The 21,951-nt window shown below is 38.2% G+C and overlaps 1 protein-coding gene across 1 annotated transcript; it reads left to right on the top strand.

Moving 5' to 3' along the window:
* The first annotated feature begins 19,054 nt into the window (after positions 1 to 19,054).
* Positions 19,055 to 19,687, top strand: LOC140036359 (uncharacterized). The gene has a single exon (XM_072077736.1). It carries the CDS (start codon positions 19,055 to 19,057, stop codon positions 19,685 to 19,687), a length of 633 nt encoding a protein of 210 aa, XP_071933837.1.
* The last annotated feature ends 2,264 nt before the right edge of the window (positions 19,688 to 21,951 follow it).

Below are 21,951 nucleotides of genomic sequence, written 5' to 3'. Positions count from 1 at the left end.
TGCATTATTTGATTCTTGGACGAAATCCTCAATTGGACTACAAATATTTGCCCCTGTGTGGGCTTGTTTTCATGAAATCTTATAAACAAAATTTTGCCCCAGTATGGGCCATTTAATTGCAAAAACTTGTTTGGATGACTTTCCAAAAATTTCATGATGAACTTCTTGAAGTAATACCAAATTACAGAAGATTTCCTCCTCACTTTTAGCATCTGTGTTTTGGGTAATGGGTCACAATTTCCAGTTGGTTCATCTTCAGGACCAATCAAGTGACTTTATTTCTGATTTGAGGTGGCCAAGGAAAATGAGAGGTCAAGATTTGTCTGGTTCTTGTGCCCAAAATTGTAATGCATTCAACATCACATCTTAGTAAAAGCAAAGAGTTTGTCACCCTTATTTCTTAAGAAAACGTAGTCCACATATGAGCTTTATAGGCTTGCAACAATATGGATAGAAACTATAGCTAAGCATGCGAAACTGGTTATACCCTTATGATCACAAATGATTGATGGATTTTCTTATGAGCATAATCCTCACTTTGGGTTGTCATGAAGGAATAAGTCAACGATGGACTTTATGAGCTTGTAATGTGGCTTGAACACGATAGTTAAAGAATAAGACTTTCAGGGACATTGCACCGAAGATCGCATTTTTCCAAAATTGCCTCTACGTTGGAACTCAAAGATCTCAGACTTTGTTTGCATTTTCCTCCCCATTCACCAGGGACTTCAGCGTCAAATTTTCTTGCATTGCTTTTGCTTCCTTTTCTTTTCCTCGACCTAGTGGATTTTCACATGGTAAGTAGCGTCAACCCCATACCCAAGCAATTCAGAAATACAGCTAAAATTTTTGGCATCAGAAATTTCCTTGACAGGGCCATTGTAAAGAACAGAAGTCAGGATTTTCGGCTTTTGTAATAGGGTCAGGTGGGGTGTTTAGAAAAGTTAAGGCTTGAAAGCGGATTTCAAAAGCGGTTTGAAGAATCTGAGATCGCATTGTTGTGCCAACCCTATTTTAGGGCTAAATCAGAATTTGCCCCAATTTATTCTCAATTGAGGCTCTTTTCTTTCATTTTCTTTCTTCTTTGATTTTTCGGCCTTTTGCCATTCTTTTGAACTTTTACAAAATTTGCCCCAGTTTATTTTTGAACTGAGGTTCTCTTTTCTTCTTTTGTCTTTTGATTTTGTTGCATTATCACTTTTCACTTCTTGAAACTTTTCCCTTTTCAACTCAAACTCGCCCCAGTGTGGGGTTTGCGATTCTCAGGGGTTGCCAAACGAAATAATTTATTCTGAAGGCTCAAAAGAGATAACTAGGGATAGAATGTTTGATTGGAAAAGAAGAGGGCCTGACTTTTGTGACGACCACACCTCCCCCTAAGGCGAACCAGAGGGTTCGGCGGGCCGCCTGCCCAGCTCTCGCCGGGACTCAGTCGTTCACTACAATCCTCAAATGAATTACAATGTAAATCTCAAATATACATCACATGGTCCACAAATATACATCCAAGTCTCCAATAATTACATGTCACAAAAGCAGCGGAAACAATTCTCAACTATACATAAAATGATTCCAAATCAAAACTGTACAAAACATAGGCCATCCAATCACGTGCACAAGTACTATAAGTCCTTCCTTCGCCTTGAGCCCTGTGGAGGGGAATAAAATATTTTTGGGGTGAGCTAGAAGCTCAGCGAGTAACCAGCAAAATCATTAAGCAAATATATATCACAATGTTGCGTTTCGATGATTTCGATGATGTCATGATTCAGAGATCAAATGTCCGTTTAGTGCTCTCGTGAGCCGGTGAAATCATAGCACTTGAACACCCAACGCTCAAATATTTCATTTAACATTAACTCACGAACTCACGAAAGTGGGAGCAACATCGGTGCTCCAGATAACCATGAACATGAACCATAAACAAGGTGGAGATGTTGGTGTCCAGCACAAGACTTTCCCAGAACTCATTGAAGCCAAATCATGTCATGAATTCACATGCAAGCACGCATGATATGCAATCGAATAATTAATGCAAGAAACATTTCACAAGTACTTTGGAAATAGTTTAGGGTCACTCACCTCCATGGCTCAGAAACCATCCATCATATTGCATTACTTCACTCAAGTCCAAGCCCTAAAGCACAAACGCAAAGCAATCAAGCCCATTCAAAATTCGGACAGCATTTCCCCTAAATTTCTTTACTTTTCCAGCCCTCAAGGCTTCATTATTTCCTCAGCCAGTCCCAAAGGTACACACACAACAACAAGTTCATCTAATAGTCATTCAATAAGCTCCAAGTAGTACTAGTACAAGTCAAGCTAGGGAAAAGTTCGGAAATGAAAGTTAAGCTCAAAACCAGAAAAACAGTTTTGACGTCATTTTACGGTAATGGTACCAAAGGCGCTACGAGTATCGGATGAAGGTGCAAGATACACCGTTTCGAAGCTAAAAGACAGGGATACAACATTGTAGAAGGTAACTCAGTCCAAATCCCAGCACAACTAAGTCATATATGCCAAATACCAAACCAGAACCGTAATTGCAGGTTTACAAATTACACTATGCTGTAATCAGTACAACTCAGTCTAAACAGGTCCAAATGCAGAAATTCCAAAGGCATATGATAGCTAACACATCAAGTTACATTTCATCATAAGACCTCAACAACCAAATCCAAAACAATTCCAGTCAAAACAACCAATTTCAGACGCAGTTCTTACATCCTGATGAACCCAGAACAGCAACAGTAAATTCGGCTTATCTCATTCTACACTACTCCAATTGCCCTGAAAATTTACAGGCACCCTTAAAACATCAATATCTACAACTTTAATGTTTTGAGCCAAGGCCAATTAGGCCTCCATCTAGGACCTAAAATTTCGGACAGAATGTTCATCACAAAACCCTTACTTTTCAATTTTTGGTCCAAAACAGAAATTGGTTGCAATTAATCACTTTTCCCACCTCATAGAGTCCTTAAACATCATTTCCAATCATCAAACATAGCCACATAATCATGCTTATAGTAAAACAGAAAAATCCCCAAAAATAATAAAACTTCACCAATTCAACCAAAACTCAAGATTTAATCCATAAATTTGCATCTTATACTACCACTAAGCATGATTTAAGCATCAATTAAAGGAGGAGGGTGGTTCTTCACAACTTACCTTAAGAACAAGAGAGAGAGGGCTATTGGTCACCTTAACTTTCCAAAAAAACTTCACACAACAACTCACAATCACTACTTGAAGAGGTTTTATGGAAGGAATTCAAGATTAAATGGTTAGTTTGTGAGATTGGACATGATTGGAGCAAGAAACTTGGAAGCTTTTCTTTCTTTTCTTGTAAGAGGAGGTTCGGCCAAGCTTGAAGGAAAAATGGAAGATATTTGATCAATTTTTTTTTGTTTTATTTAGTAATTGGTAAAAGGTTGAATAGTAAGTCAAAACAAGATTTAATCATATGGTGACACATGTCCCTCTCATTAATTGCTTGCCTAACTTTGTCTCTCTTACACAAATATCTTAACACATTGTAAAATAATATCACTTAATACAAAATTCCAACAAGTTGTCAAAAATATAATGCATTTACCGCACTTGCGGGTCCCACGTCCGATATATATATCCTTAATTTCTCAAAAACTAACCGATACTAGAAAATCATTTTAAAACTATTTTTTTCTCATAAACTTTCTCTGGGGAATTTTTCTAATAAAGAAAATGTAGAAAAAGCGGGCGTTTAAAAAAATAAACCCTAGAAAATTAGAAAATTTCCGGGTTCTCAAACTCATTTTTTTTCGGGGCGTCACAACTTTCATTCCGCTCCTTACAATAACTCTGAAAGGAAACTTATATTAATGCGAAATTTCTTGCATGTATCTGAATTAATTGACTGAGGAAGACTCTTGCTCGTTCATATCTATGAAACATAAGTGATCCGCCGGACAGCACTTGTCCTTTTTCTCTTTTCTTTTCTTTTCAAAATTGAAACCCATGTAGAATCAATTTTCCCCAATTCGCGGTTCCCTTTCCCCTTTTCCTTTTTTTCAAAATTCCCCAATGTGGGGTGCGATCATATGTGCACTCGAAAAGAACCACCAATTTTAGCTCAAATGAGGATGCAAGGGATAAATGGTGTTTAGGTTGTCGAAACGATGGCCAAAGTATCATTCTTACACCTTACGACAACCAAAGTAATGAAATGCTCATTGAGAATCCATTCTCTTTGATTTTTGAAAATCTTCCAATGTAGGGTAGTGATCATTAAGACTCTTATTTGAAGCGAAATTATTCTTGTAAAGGCTCAAATGGGAGAGCAAATGATAAAACCTGTATAGGTAGAGAAACGAATACTCGAAATATGATTCCAAATTTTCAAAACAAACAAGAATAATGCACATTTTTGCTTTCACTTAGATGTGAATTGAATATAATTAGACACAGTGGATATTTCTCAAGCAAAGATCGCCCCATTTAACAATTTATCAGTCAATGTGACTGATTTTATTTTGGGGTTAAGTGAAGAAGAAAGGTATCTCATGGGGCCTTCTGAGTGACCTCTTTTAATTTTGAGCACTCTTATTGTGTGGCTCAGATCACCCATCTAGTGTGAATATTCAGGTAGGAGGTTGAAAAATCTCAATTTGAGCTTATTTCTTAAAATTCATCATGAAATCTCTTAATGAGCTCAATAAAGAATAAAATGTACATGAGTATATACAAAACAAATAATTGTCTGAAGCCTTATTGTTGAAAAAGTTTAAAACAAAAATTCACGTTCAATTATAATACAAATGATAAGAGAAAAACTTCTAAAAAACTCTACATATATACACTTTTGTCTCCATTTCTTTTGGAACAAAATGTATAACAGAATTTTCCTTTGAAAAACAATTATAAAGTCTCTCAGAGACTTTAGCCTAGAGCTTTCAGATGAATCTTTCACGTTTTCATTGCAAGGTCTGCCCAAGAATCAGGTATTACCTTTCAGACTTTATCGGATCAAAATTGTTATCAGATTATAGAAAAAATATTTCCGCTTTATTGGAACATTTTTATGAATGCAGGGGAAGGGGGAAAAAATAAAAGAAAAATACCCAGAGTTAGTAAGCAAAATTGTAAAATCGGTATGCATGTCCTATGGGGGAGCCCTTTTGTGCCAAGGGTAGGCCTAGCATGAAAATGCAATCCTCTAGGGTAGGCACCATACAATACCTGATGAATCCGATCAATTTATTGAGTGAAAAATAATTTGAAAAATTTGATCAATTGGAGTAAGAAGAGACATTCGTCCTAAAAATGAGGACAAAGTCCGAATGGATGGCCTGCTTTGATCAACGCATGATGTGCCAAAAGGGGTAAAATGGTCAAATGCATTGAATGAAATTTGATTATTTATTGAAAATTGAATGGATAACCCTAAAAATGAATTAAACTAATCAAATAAATTGAATGAAATCAATTGATCAAACGGATCGAGTGAAAAGATGATTTATTCAAAACCGACCAAATTGCCCTAAAACTAGGCAAATCGGTCAAATGGATCGGATGATTTATTCAAAATTGACTAGATCACCCTAAAAAGGGTAAACTGGTCAAATGAAATTGAACGGAACTGACGATTTATTCAAAATCGACTATATTGTCTTAAAATGAATGAATTGGCAAAATGGATCGATTCAATTGTCCGGCCATTGGTGATTTCAAAATTATTGAGATGCATTAGTCTATGAGCCTCCTAAAATCAAGATTTGGCCTCTATATTTATCGTCTCAACAATGAGGAACCATTTGTGAATTTTTCAAATTAATGTCTTTTATGCAAGGGAATTTTTACCAATTTTGCTTAAAATGGCCAAAAGATGATTTTAAGTGCCCATATTCTAACGTGCAACAATCGCTTTGCCGTCTTTGAAAAGATCGGATCCTACCTTACCTCGTGCACTACCCCTTTGGATGGTACAGGAAATATAAACGTGCAAGTCTCATTGGATTATATATCCGAGACACAGGGTGGTTTATTCCTAACACGGGATCCCCTAAATGGCATTCCCCTTCTAGGATTTATGCATGATGCCAGTTTATTAAAGCGATAAAACATGCAGTTTGAAATGAAATATGACCTAAGGGACCCTTTATTTGCCAGGGTAAGCCTAAAATGACATGGCATTATTAATCTAAAAATGCAATATACCAAAATCTTTAAACGTGCAATAGCCTATCTATAAGGGTAAGTTCTAAAAGAAGGTCATGCCAGACCTCTTATTTGCTAGGGTTTGTGAATGCAATGGGGAAAAAACCAAGAAAGTTAGTTCGGCCAGATAAATACACATAACACATTGTAGCAACGGGATAAAGCAATAAAATCAATACAAAGAAATAAAGCAATAAAAGGGAAAAGGGGTTGGATCCCTCCCCTCGTGAATAGTGTCCCTACCAGGGTAAGGCAGACTCTACCCTAGGCAAACTATCATGGATGCATGAGGCTGGGGCTCACTAATGCATCTAGACTCGATAGGTTTTAGGTCCCCGAGCCTTCAGACTTGGAAGCCAAGGGTCATCAATCCCAAGATTCTTTGTCGGTGGCTCGAGCGATTCCCCAGAATTGCTACATACACATCGTGTCACGGCTACATGTCATGAGTGAATCTATCAAAAATCCTCAACCTTCAACTAAAAGCTAAAGGCTATGAACCCAAAGCATAAAATGGAAGATTGAGTGACTCCTCGGATCATGCTACGCACACATCGTGTCACGATCGCAAGTCCAAGTGAGTCGCCTAAAATCCTAATAGGGTGGAGTGGCGTGACAAGCCACTAAAAGAAAAATAAATGAGGGGTGAAAAGTTAAAGCGTATGCACGTATGCTAGTGCTCGTTTGGAGGGGAGGGATCAAGAACCAACGCTAGGCTCTAGGGTAATATCCCCCACCCCAATGCAATGCAAAGCGCGGAATCACATAAATAAACCATCCATCCATCAAAACAAACGTAGGCGAATGTGTGAGGAAGTGAGTTGATACGCGCGAGATGCAAAAATCCTAAAAAAGGAAAAAATGCAACCCTAATATCCAAATGCTATGCATAAAAAGAGTAGAAAAAAGGAAAAGAATAGCTAAACCAAATGCTTGGACCTACTTAGGAACTCCCCAGTGGAGTCACCAACTGTCGCGCCCCACTTTTTGAGTATGTGAAAGTAGTGTGTGGGATATGTATGTGAACGTGTGTGAAAATGAAAATAAAAGGCCGTGGGATTGTGAAATGCGACGGTTTGGCCAAACAAAGTTCAAAAAGAGTTTTGAATGGAAAATGGAGTCGCCACTTGGTATAGAGTTAGGGTGTACCAAGTCACCCAAAAAGTGATTTTTTGGAAAGAAAAGTAAACAAACCCTTTTTAAAGAACTCTTAGGTCTACGTAACCAAAGAAAGGGATCGGGGGTCACATTTGATAAGGGAGAAGGCAAAGGCAAAGCCTAAGGCACTCCCTTACCCTAGCCAAAGCTAGTTGCGTGACTTAGCCCTTCTTTTCTTAATTCTTCTACCCAAAATATGTGTTGCATGTTAGATGTGACTAATGGATATGAAAAAAAATGCAATCCTAAATCTAAAATGTCTCTTATGAGGCTTTTTGGTCCCAATCACATGAGTTGTGATGGCCAATAAGGAAAACTCTCATAGAGGTCACGGGTAATGCAAATGAAGACCCAAATATGAGTGCAAGTGTGAAAATGTAAGAGGAATGCAAAAATAAAATAAAATAAAATACAAATGTAAGTGCAAGTGTGCAAATGTAATAAAAGTGCATGTGTGTAAATGTAAGAAAAGTGCATGTGTGCAAATGTAAGAAAAGTGCATGTGTGCCAATTGAGAAAATGAAGGTGTATGTGTGCAAGTGGATCAAAATATGGTATAATGGTAGTAAATGCATCTAAGTACAATTGGGTGCAATTTGTGAGGTAGGAAATAAATAAGTGATAGGGAAAGAAGAGAAAGTGTGTGAACATGGCATGTGGAGTAAAAAAATATAAGGAGTGAGAAAATGTAGATGAAAAAATGATATGGTAAAATGGAGGTGCATGATCCTAGAGGAATGCATCAAGTCGGGTACGGGAATGACTTCTATCTTCATGATTTTAATTTTCCCTTTGATTAGAAGGAAGAACTAGCGTGCTAAGGCTATTTTGTAGCCACACTCGCTCGTTTCCCTTACCTAAAGGGGACTCTCAAGCAAATGTACCCTATAACTAGCATGAGGATGCAAAAACCTAAAATGAAGGGGAAAGGGTTGGAGGGGCATGCCAAATGCTAGAAAACTAAGAAAAATGCATGAAATGTAGTGAGACATGCAAGTATGTACTAACGAGAGGGGACGGCCTATTGGGGTCTAGCATTGGACTAGCCCTTTTCTAAAATTCTCTCACAAGCATTGGACTTGCGAGAGCTCGAGGGAAAAGACCATGGCCAGCGTTGGACTAGCCACGGTGACGCATTCATCCATCACATTCATCCATGACTATAGAAAGCAAGTAGACATGCCAATCACCTATAAACACGTAGCACATAACACTTAGCATGCTCGACTAAATGCAAGAGCCTAATAAAGCAAATTAACACGTAGCAACAAAAGCAAGCAATCAAGCTAATGAACCTATTACATTGGCTAACTAAAACAAATGGGGAAGGGGAAAAGTGAATAAAAATGCTCTCCAAGCCCTATCTATTACAGGCCAAGAGGTGTACACATACCCCATAAAAGAATAACTTAATAAAAGCAAAAGTACATGAAATAAATGAAAGGAATTAAGGAAAGGCAAGGAAAGCAAAGTAGACATGCAATTCTCACTTAGCACGTTGGATCACATAGAGAAATAAAACCATGGAAATAAAGGTTACCTCCCTTGCAATGGTAATGAAATGAAGGAAATATTAGCTTCAAAACAATAAAAGGGTCAAGGCACCACTTTAATCAAGAAATAATCACAAAAGATAAAAGTAATCATGAAATTGAATCAATTAAATCATGTAGACAACCCACATTTGAAAAGTCAAGACAAGAAAGGACTTGATTGCAAAAATTAACGAAGCTTTGGGGTCAAATTATAATCAGCACAAAGATTCGGGGTCACAATTAAAGCAAAACAGAGTTAGGGGTCTATTTGCAATTCAATTAAAGACCCAATTGAAAGCATTGAAAGTTTGTAGGGTCACAGTGAAATTAAAGAAAAGTACATGGATTGATCTGTAAATTCGTTCTCTAGTTTCTTAATGGATCAAACCACTGGGCTATTTTATTTATTTGGGCCAAAACCTTCCCCAGCCCAATCGAAACCCAAGCAAAACAGACGGACTAGTCTACTATTTTGACCCCAAGAATGATCCAACAAGACTGATGGGCTTTAACCCTTCAGCCCAACGGAAGTCTGAAACAAAAAGGAATGGGCCAGCCTATTATTTATGACCCCAAAACTTCCAACAAACCTGGTGGGCTTCTATTTCCTAAGCCCAAGCCAGAAACCCAAACAAAATAACCTCTTAACCCAAATCATTTACTTCACTAAAACCAACATATTTAAATCAACAAAACTCATTAAACCACAAACATGGCCTAAAATCAAAAAATAAATCCATCCAAAGACATATTTAAAATGATTAAAAGATGATTAAATCTAAGGGGTGAAACAAATTCAGCTTTTGCAATTTTTCGGGCCATATCAGAATAAGGGGAAACCTGAGGGGTTCGACTGCAACCAAATAGGGACTTAATCGAAAGAAATATGAAAGGTTTGGGGGCGAATTATGGAGTTCCAAAACTTCTGGGGTTAAATCATAATGGAAAGGGAAATTGAGGGACTGGAATCATAAATTTAATCAAGGAATCTTCTTCTCCAAATTGGCTCAATGTCCGCTGCCACTTCGTCTTTCTTCGCAGACGGCAGTCACCAGGAAAATTCATCTTCGGACTCCCAAAAAAAAATGAAACTCACACACACCTCCTCTCATACAATCTCATGTCATTAATTCAAGTTCATACAACCGGAAAATTAAACAATCGAGGAACAGAAAAAATGCAAAACAAGCCCATCAGAATCTTGCAAAGAAAAACTCTACTTTCTTCCATAAAAAAAAATCAGTTATTTTGACAAGTATGGACTTGTTGATCATTCGTTTTCCTCACACACCAATGCAGACAGATCATCTTTCAATTAAAATTTCCAATCAGGCATTTCATCGAACAACAAATGGGCATTAGAACTTCACCGAATTTTTTGCTCAACTAGAATTATAACTAGCCCCAAAATTTGTCACAAAACCAAGGAAAATCAGTCCAAAACTTTATCAGCAACCCAAGAAAATTCTATCTAATCGATACATAAAACATGTATGTTCGACAATTTCAGACAATTAATAGGAAAATTGCACTAAAGCAAAACCACGGAGAATCTGTATCAAAAGCTTGAAAAAGAAACGGAAATTTTAAAGAACAAAGGCAGCTTACAGTGCTCTGCTTGGCGAAATTTCGCCGATAACGACGACGGTGGTTCCAGCGGTGGTGGTCAAAGGAGGGAGCGAATGATCGGGCGGCTGTAGCTGCCATGGTAGCCGCGCTGGAGCTGGGCGCCAGTGGTGGGTGGCAACATGAAATCGCGGAGCAATGGTGTGACGACCCCACTTCTCCCAAGGGCGAACCCAAGGGTATCGGCGGGCCGCCTGCCTAGCTCGCGCCAGGACTCAAAACCTAAAGTTCGAAAGAGCACTAAATACAATATATACAATCCCAAAAGAGTTATAATTACATTCTCCAAAAGTATCGAGTCAAACCACCATAACAAAAACAAACATCCTAACTGTTCAACTATTACAAGCCAATCTAACTATACTAGTATACGAGCCAAAAGTCCCCGCGTCGGCCCCTGCTAAGGAAAACAAAAGGAATGGGGTAAGCTATATGCTTAGTAAGTAAACAGGGGCGAAAGCATAAATTTCACATAACAGTTACACAATAAGAGTAAAGCAAAAGCAGAAAAGTAACATCACATAATAAGGATACAGGTGGCTCCAAAGCCAACTCATATGCCATGCGTGATCTCCTGCCGACACTCCGTCGACTGCAAATAATAGTCCGTAGAACTTCACTTGTACACCCACCGACACCTTATCACCCTCACTGGCCAGTCACCTCACAAACTTGCCCGGGCGAACGAAATCACAAACTTGAGCTTGAGTCACAAGCTCGGGTCACAAACTTGGTCACCTTCTCGGTGAACCGGATTCACAAAATTGGTTCATAACATGAACCTACAAACTTGGTGACCTCAGACAAAGTTGGACTGCCTTCGACCAAGCCCTTACCGGCTCGAATAGTCCAACCAGGTCAAGAGTTCGCCCCAAACTCACAAACTTCACAAAATTATTCAAAATCACAAACTTTGCAAACTTTACAAACTTTATTCGAAAGTCGCCCCGAGCCACAAGCTCAAGGGTTTTGGTTCCAAAAGGTTCATATACATATGCCAAGTACAATTATACATTCAAATTAGGGTTTAGGTCGAGTGCGATAAAGTACACCCTCGCCTAAGTACCCTTTTCACATATCTCAAACACATAGCAAAGAAAAAACATCAAACTGGCCTGAATACTTACTCAAAATACCAAAAGCAGTACAAGAACAAAATCGCTTCACGCGTTTTCGCTAGTAGTGGGCCCCACCGACTCCGCCTAGCTCACCACGGTCTGAAATAGAAGATTTTATCACATAATATCACAAACGACTACTAACAGATCCAAAACAAGCAAAACGGCAAAATGACACGCGCGCACGTAAATATGACGGACGGAAACGGAAACGGCAGATTTGATACTCATTTCTAGTTTACCCATAAGTTGAGCTTCGAATATCGGATTAAGGCGTATGAGACGCCATATCGAAGCTTAAAGGATGAACAACAACTGTTATGAAGACATCCAGAACTGAAACTGGAGGCTTTAGTCCCAAATGAACCAAACACAATCACTTACGAAATCTGGCCAATGCACAAATGGTCAGTTTTGAGTGCAAACTGTTTTCTATGCTACACATGGTCAAAAGAGCTGAAAATTGGCAGTTAGATAGTTCATTCCAAATGGAACAACTTTCATGAAGGTCGGCAATCCAAATTCGGAACGGAAATTGGTCATCAGGACCAAAACAGATTTCTGGTCATTTTCACGGGCAGGCCTTGTTTGCTCGGCTATATCTCAGGTTTTATAAATCTGATTCATGAAATTCCAAGGGCGTTAGAAAGCTCTGATATAGGGCTATAAGTTTGGTGTTTTGGTCGGAAGCCCAAACAGCTTGTAACTCAGTCAAATGTGAAGCCAAAGTTCCAGCCATAAACTTTCCAAAAACGTACCAGAATCACAAACCGTATTTGACCTCAATATGCGGTAATGGCACCAAATTCACTACGGTTATCGGATGGGGGTGTAAGACCCACCGTTTCGAAGCTATGAAACAGGGCTACAACAATGTAGAAGGCCACTCAGTCCAAATCCTAGCACAACTAGGTCAAATATGCAAAATACGAAACCAGAATTACCAAAACAGGTTTGCAAGACACACAAAACTGTAATACGTCAATCTCAGCCTACACAGGTCTAAATGCCGAAATTCCAAAGGCATAAGTTAGCTAAGACATCCAGATACATTTCCTCAGAAGACACCAACTTCAAAATCCAAACCAATTTCAGTCAAAACAGGCAATTACTATCGCAGTTCGGACATTCTGTGCACCAAAAACAGCAACAGTAAAAACGGCATAACTCACTCTACACTAGTCCAATTGCCCTGAAATTTTGTAGGCACACTAAACTCATCAATACCTACAACTTTCATGTTTTGAGCAAAGTCCAATTCGGCCTCTAGCTATGACCTAAAATTTCGGACAGAATAGGGGTTCAAGAACCCTAACTTTTCACATTTCAATCCAATTCCAAAATTGGTTGCATTTAACAACAATCCACACCTACTAGAGCCAAAGCCCCTTATTACCAACCATCATACTAGTCCAAAACATCAAAATCATATGAAACCAGAAAATTCATCATAAAATGGAAAACTTCACCAAAACTCTTCAAATCAAGAAATAAATCACATTTTCCAACACTCAAGCCACTTCTAAGCATAATATAACCATCATTAGGTGTAGGGGAAAGGTTGAAGCATCACTCACCTAATAACAAGAGAGAGGAAGATGATGGACACCTTAGCTCTTCCAAAAAGCTTCAATAAACCAACCAATATCACCAAAAGGAAAGATTGTATGGAGTAAAACTAACTTAAACTCTTGATTTGGTGGATTTTGGTCCAATTGGAAGCTTGAAAGTTGAAGAATTTCCTTCTTCTTTGAGAAAGAAAGGGCCGGCCAACACAAGGAAGAAAATGGTGATTTTTGAGCAATTTTTGGATATTTAATCTTTTGGTCAAAAAAGTCAAGAAAGTGAATAGTAATTCTTAAGTCTTCTCCAATGAAATGGTGACACTTGTCACCACCATTAATGCATTCCTATCCTTTCTTTTCTCTCTCACATCAATCATATCTCACTCTCTACTTATCTCTTAACACCCGATAAATTTTACACAGTATCCGGAATTTAACCTAATTGGCCGAATTTTTCCGAACTTTTCGCACTAGTGGGTCCCACGTCCGATATACGTTCTTAATTTCTCAAAACTAACTAATACTAGAAAAATCATCTAAAAACTCTATTTACTCAATAAAAATTATCTAGGGAATTTTCTAATAAAGAAAATGTAGAAAAACGGGTTTTCAATCTTAACCGGAACTTAGGGTTTAAATCGCAATTCCTACTTAGGGTTTTCGAAATACTCCCAAAACCAAACGTTACCGCCAAATTAATGAATATATCAACGTAGTACGAACTGGGGCCTCACAAATGGTGAGGGAGAAAGGCCGCACGAAAAAGGGAAGTGCGTCTGGCAGCTAGGCGACGCACGAGATGGAGGTACCGCAGCGGAAATTGGATAAGAGCAGAATGCCGGCAGCTATGGAGGTTGCGGGCTGTGGTGGCCGATGAGCGGCGGTCGTTCTGTATTTTCTTTTTGTCCCCTCTGCCCTCAGGACCTCCAAGCTTCCCCTTTGTCTCTTAGCCCTTGTTTTCCTTCCTCCTGCTCTCGGACGGGGCTCCTTCTCCATTCCAGATTTCTTTTTCCCGTTCTCGCTCTGTCGTTTCTCCTTGTTCTTGTTTCTACGAAGCCCTTTGGCCGAAGCCTTCCCTTTTGGTTCTAGATCTCCTTCCTCTCAGATGAAGCCTTCTAGTTTCTCTTCCACCTCAAAGCTGCCTTCTTTCTTTTTCCTCCCCGTCGCTCTTCAGACTTTTCCGGTTCCTCTAGCCGCCACTCCCTCTGGTTTTTCTCATTCTCCAAAAGCTTCCTCCAGCCTCTGCCTCTTGTTTCTTTCTTCAATTTTCCTCCTCGCCGCCACCGCAGCTCACCCTTCGTTCCCCTTCCAAGTCCCACGCCGCTTGTTTCCTTTTCTTTTTTGTTTTCCTTTTTTTTTTATCTTTTTGCCGCCCCCTGCCTCTGTCTCGAGCTCTCTGTTTTTCTTTCTTTCTTTTTTTTTTGTTCTTCTCCCCTATCCTCTCCTTTCGCCGCCCCTGTTTTCTTTTTTCTGTTTTGTTTCTTTACTCTCGACGAAGCCCTGCTTCTCGCTTTTTGCTCTGTTTTTTCTTTTCTGCCTTTTGTTTTCTTTCTCAGCCGAAGCTCTCTTCCTTTCCCCTAAAAATTTAGATCGTTCCCCCCTCCCTTTTGGCTTGCGGCTCTTTGGCATTTTAAAGGCATCTCAAAGGACTAAACCTAATATGAAGGGCCAAGATTTTAAACCCCAAAGTAGGCTTATATGTCTGATTCTTGTCCCTTTGATTGACTTTTCCTTTTTTTCTTTTTTTTCTTTTTTCTTTTTTCTTTTTTCCGAAAATGTAGTGCAAAAACTCTTAATTCAATTAAAGCAAGACAAGAGACACGAACCTAAACAAAAAATCAAATAAAATGGAAACCTAGAATCGAAACAAACAAAAATAAAAATTAAATGATTAAATGATTAAAGTTTAATTAAATGATAAAATGACTTAAAAATAAAAGACTAAAAGTAAATGAAATTAATCAAAAATAAAAATAATAGTAAGCAAAAATACCTTAAAAATTTGGTGTCTACAAAGTGTTCAAATGTTAATTAGTTATATAATCGTTATAAGAATTTCTTGGAGATTTCACGTTATCGCGCAAAAATCGGAAATATGCGTTTTTACACGCGCGATTTAATTGAGGGACTTAAGACCATTATTTTCAGACCATTAAGAGTGAATAATAATAGTATGAATACAAGTACATTAGAGGTTTAGTGCACAAGTGAAACAAACCTGAGAGGAATCGAGCACAAAACGCGCGCGCAAGAGTTGACTTTTGCATAATTTTGGGCCACACATTAAAGCTTCTCAAGGAAGCCCCACTTTTGATCAAACACTCTCTCTCTCCTCACTAAGACAGCCGGCCATCAAGCTTGAAAAACAACTCAAGAGTTCTTCAAATTCCTTCATCAAATCTTCATCAAACTTCCTCCAATTCACCTCAAATTTCACCTACACATAGCTAATCCCTTGGAGACCACATCAAGCTACAAAAGGGGGCTGCTTCCCACGGTTTTCTTGAGCACCTTAGGACCAAAAATTTCTGCTTGGTTCATCTAAGGAAGTAAGTGATGATCCACTACTCAAATCTTGTCTTATGGAAGTAGTATAGCATTTATAAGCTCATGCATGCATATGGGTAGCCTTATTTATGTTGGAAAATGTTGTGTGCGCTCTCTGAACTCCCACTATGATTGGATGGACTGATTTGTTGTGTTTTGATGATATTAATGTTGGTTTAGTGCTTAAATTAGTGGAAATGAGTGATATTATGGATGAAAGTTCAAAGGGGAGTGAGGATGAAAATTTTCCATTTCTGCCCCTGTGTTGTCCGTGACCCATAGGGTGATTTTTCATGGTTATAATGACTTGTTTATGATGTATATATGTTGTGTGGGTTGTGTAAAAAGTTTCATCAAAAAATAACGTGATTTGGTTGGCCAAATGATGTGTTTCGGAAATCAGTAAACCTGGAAATTTTTTCCGTAACTGCTCTGGCAGTGTTCTTGTTTTGGCTATAACTTTTTGCCCCGATGTCAAAATCGAGTGCCGTTTGTGGCACTGGAAACTAGACATTCCCATATTTCTAATGGTATAAAATACATGTTCTAGTTCCACCTGAGTCATCCATACCAATCGTTTGAACATGACTATCCTGTTTCACGTCTACACTGGGAGCTCTATTTTCAGCAGCGAATTGGTGCCCAAATATGAGCTAGCCGTAGATAGATTTTGGAAAAGGTTTCTTCTAAGAAATTGTATCACAATGAATCAAGTTTTCAATGACACCAACCACATTCAATTCTGAGTTGAATTGAGTGATTTATGACTAGATTTCGAAACTGACTTTTTGGGAGAAAACCCTCATGTTGGACAGATTTGTAACCAATCTTGATTTGAGACTTTCTATTCGAAATTCTTGGTGTAAATCACATACCAAATGTATCTTGGATCCTTATTAGACCTGGTTATCATAAATGAGACATGTTTTAGGCATTTTATTGGCCAAAGGTTTGAGAAAAAGAAAACTAGTGGTGCAAGGCAGCTTTGCGTTGGAGATTTAGAAACTTTGGTGGTTTTGTTAACCAACTTTCCGAATGAATTTTCCTATGAAATTTGGCAGAGGAATAGCCCTTATATGGTAGTGTAATACTACTAATTTTGGTACCATTCCGAGTCCATTTCAATACTCGAACAAAATCCCAAAGTTGGTACTTTAAACCTGGAAATTTCATAATTGTCTCAAATTTTCAGCAACTTTGAGCTACTATATCTTGGTGCTCAAAACTCCAATTCTTGTTCCGCTTGTTGTGTTTTAAATCTTGATTGCAATTCTAATTTAGTTTCAAATCTGAGATGCTAGTTCCAATTCTGTGAATTTTACTAAATTTCCAAAGTTGGCAAAAAACCAACCCCGAAACTGCCTCGATAGCCTAAAACAGTAATTTTGAGCCAAATTTTGAGTATCTTCCATTTGGAATCATGGAAAAGTGTATTTTAGGAACCTTTAGTACTTTGGAACTAATTTCCAACGGTACCAAGTTTTCCAATTTTGGACCTACTGAGTGCAAGATCTGATTTTTCTAAGTTTGAGGCGCAAAGCTGAAATTTGCCGATTTCTTAGAAAATGAAAATTTGAGAACTCGTTATTCTTTCTTGATGATAATTGGTCGTTTTAAACTCGATTTTATGAAGGAAATCAGTTTTTCTTGTGTTAATAAAACCTCACTTTTGAACCTTTATTTTGAGTGGCTAAGGTTCTCGGTTTGAGGTATTGACTAGTCTAGATGAGTGTAACTCCTTTCTTGATTAATGCGTGATTATGAGTGGAAAATTCTTATTAATTTCTTTAGGTACTCAAGCGAGTCTTGAAGAGAATCCCGGAGGGGACAACTAAAGACTTTACTCGCTCAATTACTTTTGAATTGGTGAGTGTCAAGTGCATGACTTGTCACGTTTACTTGATTTACTTGCTTATATACGTGAATATCACTTGATGAGACGAGTGTGTACTTTATCGCACTCGCTCTCCTTTACTTGAACTTTACTTGCATTAACTTGGTTTTCAAAGTCGATTTGAGTGAATCTCGTCGACTAAAAGATACTCGTTTTCGTGTGCATAGCATGTTATCGTGCGTGTCGTACATGTCGTGCGTGTCGTGTTGTCGGGTGGAGTGAATCTCCTTGACTTATAGGGACGCCCAATTCTCTTAGCCAATCTTGCAACTCGAGCTGGCATGGGCTTGGTCGAGAAGCTTGATAAACCAAGAGAATAACAAAACACAAATTGATCTTTCGAGATTTTGTTCGGCATACTCGTGCAGTATCGCCCTTTTCGTGCGTGTTCTAAAAATCAAAACTTGTTTTCTTGGGATCTCGTTCGGCATACTCGACGAGTATCGCCTTTTTCGTGCGTGTTTGGTTACGGATCCGAGAGGGTGAAATGTTGGCCGGAGGAAGTAATAAGTGAAGTTTCAACGGATATAATACCCACCCGGATGACGGAGTGTCATCACGAGAGGGTATCGGATTGAGCCGTAGCGAAGCAATGGAAAATAGCTCCTGAGAGCTCCTATATCCTTGAATTGTTTCTGTTTACTTTTCTCACTTGAATTGTAATTTACTTGAATATTATTGTTCTACTTGAATATTGGGATTGTTACTTGGACAACGTGCTTGCATGTGTGTTTTCTTGGCCTCACGAGCAATTGCTCACCCCGTAGATTTGTTTTCCTTAACAGGAATGGATGGAGTGAAACTCGGTGAAACCCTTTGGATATACTTTTGTATTAGGGTTTCAAATGTAACCGACTAGACATTTTGGCTGTTGTATATTTTGGGAATTGATGTATCTTTTGGATCCTGATGTAAGAATTGGGTAACTGATGTATTTTGAACTCGTGGGGTAAGCCTTGGATATTCGATTATGGAAGCGACTTTTCCTTATTAAACTAGTATTAATTGTTATATATTGTTAAGCTTGAATCGATTTGTCTCGAGTCCTGGCGAGAGCTGGGCAGGCGTTCCGCGAATACCCTTGGGTGCGCCCTTGGGAGAAGTGGGGACGTCACAGCCAAGCTGTATTTGGATGAAATTATAAGGTTACATGGGATACCAGTAAGTATAGTGTCTGATCAGGACCCTCGATTTGTTTCTCGATTTTGACAAAAGATGCAAGAAATGCTAGGAACTAAATTGAGTTTTAGTACTACCTACCACCCACAGACAGATGGACGGTCAGAGAGGATAATTCAAAATCTTGAGGACATGTTGAGATCGTGTATTTTGGATTTTGGAGAAAGTTGGAGTCAGTACTTAACGTTGGTGGAGTTTACTTATAATAATAGTTTTCATTCATCCATTCAAATGGCTTCTTATGAGGCTCTTTATGGCCGAAAGTGTAGATCTCCGATTTGTTGGGATGAAATAAGTGAAAGAAAAACCTTAGGCCCAACTACAGTACCATGGATTGAAGAGGTGTATGAAAAGGTGAAGTTGATACGCCAAAAGATTCAAACAGTTCAGAGCCGCCAAAAGAGTTATGCAGATAATCGAGGGAAAGATTTGAAGTTTGCAGTTGGAGATCAAGTTTTCCTTAAGATCACTTCCTTAAAAGCAAGTTTGATGGCAGGAAGAGGAAAGAAGTTGCACCTAAGATTTGTAGGACCTTATAAGGTTCTTCAACGTGTGGCGAACGTGGCCTATAAATTAGAACTACCACCAAGTTTATCCCGAATCCATAATGTTTTGCATGTATCTATACTCAAGAAATACTATCCAAATCCCTCCCATGTACTGCAACTAGAGAGTATTGAGATTGATGAGACATTAACATATGAGGAAAAATCACTGAAGCTTTTGGACCGAAAAGTGAAAGAATTGGGGAATAAGCAAATCCCTTTGGTAAAAGTCCTATGGAGGAATCACAGAATAGAGGAAGCAACTTCGGAGGTAGAAGAAGATATTCTAGGGAAATATCCAGACTTATTTTTGAATTAAGGTATGAATTTTGTGGACGAAATTCTTCTAAGAGGGAGAGGATGTGAGGACTCGTACTTTTATTCTTAATTTCACCTATTTTAAAATTATTTGCATTGGTGTTATTTAATTTTATCATTTTAGCATGAATTTTACTTAAATTATATTTTTAAAGCTTACGTGTCAAAATTTTTCAAAAGTCGCACCGGCACGACTAATTGGGGATTTGGAGAATTTATCTTGGACTAGTAAGAATGAATATTAGTGGTGCAAGAGAAACTATATTGGAAGATTAGTATTTGAGTATAGCAAACATGAAGGAAACTAGTACTGCATAGCACTATTAGGGTTACTATTTCCAGTTGACCTTTTACCCACCAAAAAGCTAGTTTTCTTCTCACCTTCACACCACAATTCAAGCTTCATCTTCTCTCCTTTTTCTCTCTCATTTGGCTGAACCTCCAAGCTCCAAAAGAAGAGGAGAAAAGCACAAATCTTGCTCCAAGAATTCATACAAAACCCTTAACCTTTTGGAAGTTGATCTAGTTAGAAGAAAGCTCTTACCTTGTGGTGATTTCTTGGTGGTTTGGTGGTGCAAATCTTGGCTCTAACTAGGGTTCAAGAAACTTTGGAGAGGTAACAAGTTTCACTTCCCTTGATCTTTAGTTTTATGCAAGAGTTAGTATTGGTTTTGGGTTGTTATGCAAGGGTATTTGAAACCCTAACCAAAGTTAGGCTAGATGACTTAAGGAAACCCTTGTTTTCTCGATTTACTCTTAGGTAGTGGCCTTGAGGTGGACTTTTAGGTAGTGGACTTGAGAATTCTTGTTCGTTTGGTTGTTATTTTGTGATTTCTAGCTTGATGTTTGGTTTGAAAGTTGGAGAGAAAAATGTGAAGAGGATGAAAGGAGATGCTGTCCGAATTTTGCTGATTTATTTTCCTTGGTTAAATTTCAAAATTTGTTGGTAAAACTACTGCAAAAATGCTTTTATATGTTGGATTGTATGTGTAAAAATTATCTCTCAAAAATCATTTCATTTGAGTGGGTGAAAGATAGGCTAAAGAGAGAACAAACCAAATCTGGAATTTTGATCAGGGCAGTCTGCCTATCCGCACTTAACAGCCTATAATTTTTTGTTCAGGAGTCGAAATCATGTGCTATTTGTTGAATTTGAAACTAGACTCTGACAGCTTTCTAACGGTATAAAATTTCCCCTACTAATTCGTTTTCTATGAGCCGTAGCGAACCGGTAAAGTGGATTGATTTGCTCCTACTGTTTACCCGTGAGACTTGTACAGCTGTATCTTGTAGCCCATTTTCACTCCTCTTGTGAAATGAATTTAAACATGGTTTCTTCTGATGATTTTTAGTACTTTTAATGTAGTTTTCAACGCCATAAACCACACTAAATTTGGACTTGTGTAGCCCTAGTTATGCCCTGATTTCAAAACTGTATTGATGCTCCAAGGCTGGAAATCTGTGGATCAGGTTTCAAAAACCAGTTTTCGTAAAACTGTTTTAACTTGGTGTAGGAAAATCCAAATTTCATTCTGCTTTTGCGTTTGAAACTAGATTTGAATTTCTTTAAGTTTTATGAATTTCAGAGGCTAATTCGGTTCCTATGAATTTTGCTAAATTTTCAAATTTCACTGAAAAATCGAGACGGTTTTGCCCTGTTTTAATGAAGCAGCAAGTTGGAGCTGAGATTTGATTGATTTCTGATTTGAATCTGGAAAAAGTGTTTTCTAAAGAGTTTTATTACATTGAATCTAGTTTCCAACGGTGTAAAGTTTCCAATTTTTGGTCTTACGGAACTCAAGATGTGATTGTTCAAGTATTGTCGCACAAAGCTGGAATTTTCTGGTTTGAAACAAAATGCCCTTCTTAAGAACTTCCAACTTTCCTTTGAGATTGTTAATCCATTTTAAGTTTGATTTCATGGATGGATACAAGGTTTCTTGTAACTTTGGACCTTCATTTTGAATCTTAGTTTCCAAAGGATTTAAGCCTCTCTTGATTGCCTAAACAATGAATTTTCTCTCTTGTATGGTAAGCGACTTAGTGTATACGTGAGTGATGGATTAAGGAGGAAAATTAGTCTAAAAGTGGTTTGCATTTAGTGATGGCTGGTTGATATTTCCTCAGATATTCAAGAGGATTTTGAAAGGAATCCCGGTGCGGACAATTAAAGGACTTACTTGCTCGCTTGCTTTTGGATTTGGTGAATGTCAAGTGCATGACTTGTTGCATAATACTTGGATCGCTTCTTGTTGATTATGTGAA

The sequence above is a fragment of the Coffea arabica genome, chromosome 2e (genome assembly GCF_036785885.1).
Source record: "Coffea arabica cultivar ET-39 chromosome 2e, Coffea Arabica ET-39 HiFi, whole genome shotgun sequence".
Taxonomy (NCBI): domain Eukaryota; kingdom Viridiplantae; phylum Streptophyta; class Magnoliopsida; order Gentianales; family Rubiaceae; genus Coffea; species Coffea arabica.
Note: the sequence above shows the minus strand (reverse complement) of the source record. Positions and strands in the feature narration are given on the sequence as shown.

Bases quoted from the DNA above. Each gene is read 5' to 3' on its own strand.
- LOC140036359 (XM_072077736.1), top strand. From the start codon at position 19,055: ATGGCTTCTTATGAGGCTCTTTATGGCCGAAAGTGTAGATCTCCGATT.